Source organism: Peromyscus leucopus, chromosome 8b, assembly GCF_004664715.2.
Source record: "Peromyscus leucopus breed LL Stock chromosome 8b, UCI_PerLeu_2.1, whole genome shotgun sequence".
NCBI classification, from domain to species: Eukaryota; Metazoa; Chordata; class Mammalia; order Rodentia; family Cricetidae; genus Peromyscus; species Peromyscus leucopus.
The window spans coordinates 57,552,931-57,556,595 of record NC_051086.1 but is presented as its reverse complement, the minus strand read 5'-3'; the positions used below and the strand labels follow the sequence as shown (position 1 = coordinate 57,556,595).

General features: G+C 41.4%; 1 protein-coding gene across 1 annotated transcript; it reads right to left on the bottom strand.

Annotated features, from left to right (window-relative positions):
* Positions 1-737: 737 nt before the first annotated feature.
* On the bottom strand, positions 738-1,676 carry LOC114691590 (olfactory receptor 1D2-like). The gene has a single exon (XM_028867029.1). The coding sequence runs from the start codon at positions 1,674-1,676 to the stop codon at positions 738-740; it is 939 nt and encodes a 312-aa protein (XP_028722862.1).
* Between the last annotated feature and the right edge of the window lie 1,989 nt (positions 1,677-3,665).

Here is a 3,665-nt window from a genome sequence, read left to right as displayed (position 1 = left end):
ATAAAGAACTCAAGAAACTAGACATCAAAATACCTAATGGCCCAAGACATCAAAATACCTAACAGTCTAATAAAAAAAATGGGCTATAGAGCTAAATAGAATTTTCTTTTAAACAGAAAGACACACATCTTTAAATCAGAACTGTAAACACTGCATTTTAACTGATGAGTTAGGTTAATTTACATGCAACTTTACCTATTTCTCACAATTGGTTATGAACTCCACATTCATGCTTGCAACCTGGTTTGAAGGTTTTAAGAGACACTCAAATATTCAATAGAATATGTTGATGAATAGCAGAATGACTGCCACATCAACTGAACTTTGCTCTCTACAATCTGAAATCCTGCTGGCTCTGTTGATTCATCTCTAAAGGATTTCTTCCAAATCACCATAGCCCAGTGACCAACCTTCTAATCAGTCACCATTTGCTATCTGTGCATTTGATGTATTCAAGACAACATGAGAGATGTCTCTATGTCATAAGTGGCTATATCTGGATAAGGCTGAAAATGTGGTCCTCCTTGCAAAATTCTAGTATTGGTATTAGTGTGACCTTATTTATTACCAAAGCTGTTGAGATGCAAGGATGTATTCACATGTCTTTCCAACATCACATAGATTCATTCAGAGCTGGACCTGTGTCCAAACACTACTGCATAACCCATAGGATGACACTTCGCACATATTGAAGGATATATGTACTCCATTTCATTTCCCTTTTCCCAAAACAACCCTCATGTTAACCTCTGAATCGGCTTCCTTAGAAGTCTTCCCAGAGCCCCATGCATGTCCTTGTTCCTCAGGCTGTAGATGAAAGGGTTCATCATGGGTGTCACCACTGCATACATCACTGTGGCTACTGAGTCTTTCATGGAGTAGGTGTGTAGGGGCTGCAGATACACCATAGAAAGTGTCCCATAGAAGAGGGCCACCACAGCCAGATGGGACACACAGGTGGAAAAGGCTTTGTACTTGCTAGAGGCCGAGGGAATTCTGACAATAGCTCTGACAATCCAGATATAGGATATGATCATGAGTCCAAAAGGAGCAAGGAAGATGAAGCAGCCTGTGGCGATCAGCAGCAGGTGATTGATGTGTGTGTCGGAACATGCAAGCCTGAGCAGGACATACATTTCACAGAAGATGTAGTGGATCTTCCGAGACCCACAGAAGGTTACTTTGGTCATGAGGCTGGTGTGGATGAGGCCAAAGAGGATAGATAGGGCCCAGCACAAGATGAGGAGCAAGATGCAGAGCTTAGGGCTCATGGCTGTAGTATAATGGAGTGGACGACAGATAGCCACATAACGGTCATATGCCATTACAGCCAGGATGAGGTTGTCCAAGGCTACCAAAGACACCAGGAAGTAGAGCTGAGTCAGGCATCCTGTGTAGGAGATGGCTTTGTTCTGGGACTGAAGGTTCACCAGCATCTTGGGGATCGTGTTGGTGACAAAGAAGAGGTCAGTGAAGGAGAGGTTGGCCAGGAAGAAATACATGGGAGTGTGCAGGTGGGAGTCGGAGCCGATGGCCAGGATGATGAGCACATTCCCCACCACTGTGACCAGGTACATGGACAGAAAAGTCCAAAACAGGATGCGCTGATGCTCGGGAACCTCTGAGAGCCCCAGGAGTAGGAACTCAGAGTCCCCGCTCTGGTTGCCTGCATCCATTTCCCAATTTTCTGCAATGTGAGCACCAAGAAATGCTTACCAAGTGTTCTTAATTAGATGGAGAATGAGCATAAACAAAGCCAACTGCTTTCTTAGTATTAAAAGTAACCTAGACCTAGGTGTGATCCACTTGCCCGTAGTCTTGGCTACTCAAGAGGCTGCTGTGGATAATAACTTGAGCCTAGGAGGCTAAAGGAGCTCTAACAACATAATAAGGCTTTGCCACCTCTATCCCTAAAATAATCTCAGATCAACACTGAGTCAATTCTTTGTGTGTGCTAGGCAAGTGTTTACTCATGACCTACATCTCCAACTCTATAATAACACACACACACACACACACACACACACACACACACACACACACGTACACACACTGCAGAAAAATGTATTAAGAGGGAAAATCATCCCAAAATATTCCCAAGCAAATACAATTGCCTTGGAATGTTCGGTGTTCATATTTTCATTTTTTTATCCAATTATCCTTATTCACTTAATGTGCTGGGGAAATGTTCCTTAAGTTAATATAACTTATTGCCATTTTTAAAATATCAAGAAATCTATGTTTATATCTCTTTAAGTCTTCCTTTCTTTCTTCTTCCATCCCTTCCTTCTTTTCTCTCTTTCTTCCTTCCTTCCTTCCTTCCTTCCTTCCTTCCTTCCTTCCTTCCTTCCTTTTATTCTTTTTTTTTTTTTGAGGCAGGATCTCACTATATAACTCTGGCTGGCCTGAAACCCATTCTACAGACTAGGCTGGTCTTGAACTCATTGAGACATGCCTGCTTCTCTTCCTAAGTGCTGGGATTAAAGATGTGGGCCACCACACCTGCCTCTTTTCTTTATTCTTTAAAATTGTTTCCAGCAGGATGGTGGTGGCGCATGCCTTTAATCCCAGCACCGGGGATACAGAGGCAGGTGGATCTCTGTGAGTTTGAGACCAGTGTGGGCTACTGAGTGAGTTCTAGGAAAGGCACCAAAGCTACACAAAGAAAACCTGTCCTGAAAAACCAAAAAAAAAAAAAAAATTATTTTTCCCCATCAGGTAGTATTTCTCCTTTGATGATTTTGCTTATATACAGTCTTTCTCCATTTAAAAATTATATCTTATTTTAGAACAAGTGTATTTCATTCTTTCTGTATTTATTTACTTATTTATTTATTCATTTATTTGTACTTTGGCGTTGGGTCTTAGCCTGGCTCCTCATTCATGTATGCTAGACAAATGTTCTACCCTGAAATGTATCCCAAGCCTTTTTCCTTTATTGTGTATAATTCATACTATAACTGTAATACCATTTAATTAGCATATAATTTTGGTGAGTCTAACTTACCTACTGTACATGGCAAATACTGATCTTTTCCTTGGAATAAAAAGACAGTTTAAACTCATTTGAATGAACTCAATAGTTTAAAACAAAAATATTCTAAGTAATCAGGTTAATGTTGCTTTAATGCAAAAGTCTTTCTTTATGGAAAAGATAAAAATTAAACTACAAATGAATGATACCAATGGCAGGGATGAAGTGCATCTGAAAAGGGCCATCTCCATCTCAAGGAATCTATCCTCTGCATGAACAGCAGCATCATTAAAGTTGAAAATAGATAGGAGTGTGCAGTTGACTTCTGACAGGATCATGTGGAGAGTCCATGAACACTCTTCAGGGAGACAGGTAAAAAAAAAAATGAAGGATGGAAAGAGCCTGGAAATGATCCTAAGCAGCTGTTTCAGTAGACAGATGGGGAATAAGGAAGAAGATGAGGGTGTGGATGTTAGGACCAGGACTTCTCCTCTACCACCCTAGCCCTGGAAAAGAGTCCACTCGAGTTACAGCAACCTGGGATACACAGTTCTCTCTCTCATGGCCATGGTGTGTGTGTGTGTGTGTGTGTGTGTGTGTGTGTGCCTGCCTGTGTATGTCTCTGTGTGTGTATGTCTGTGTGTGTGTGTGTGTGTGTGTTTCTTCCCTCCCCTTCAGTTACCTCCGACTG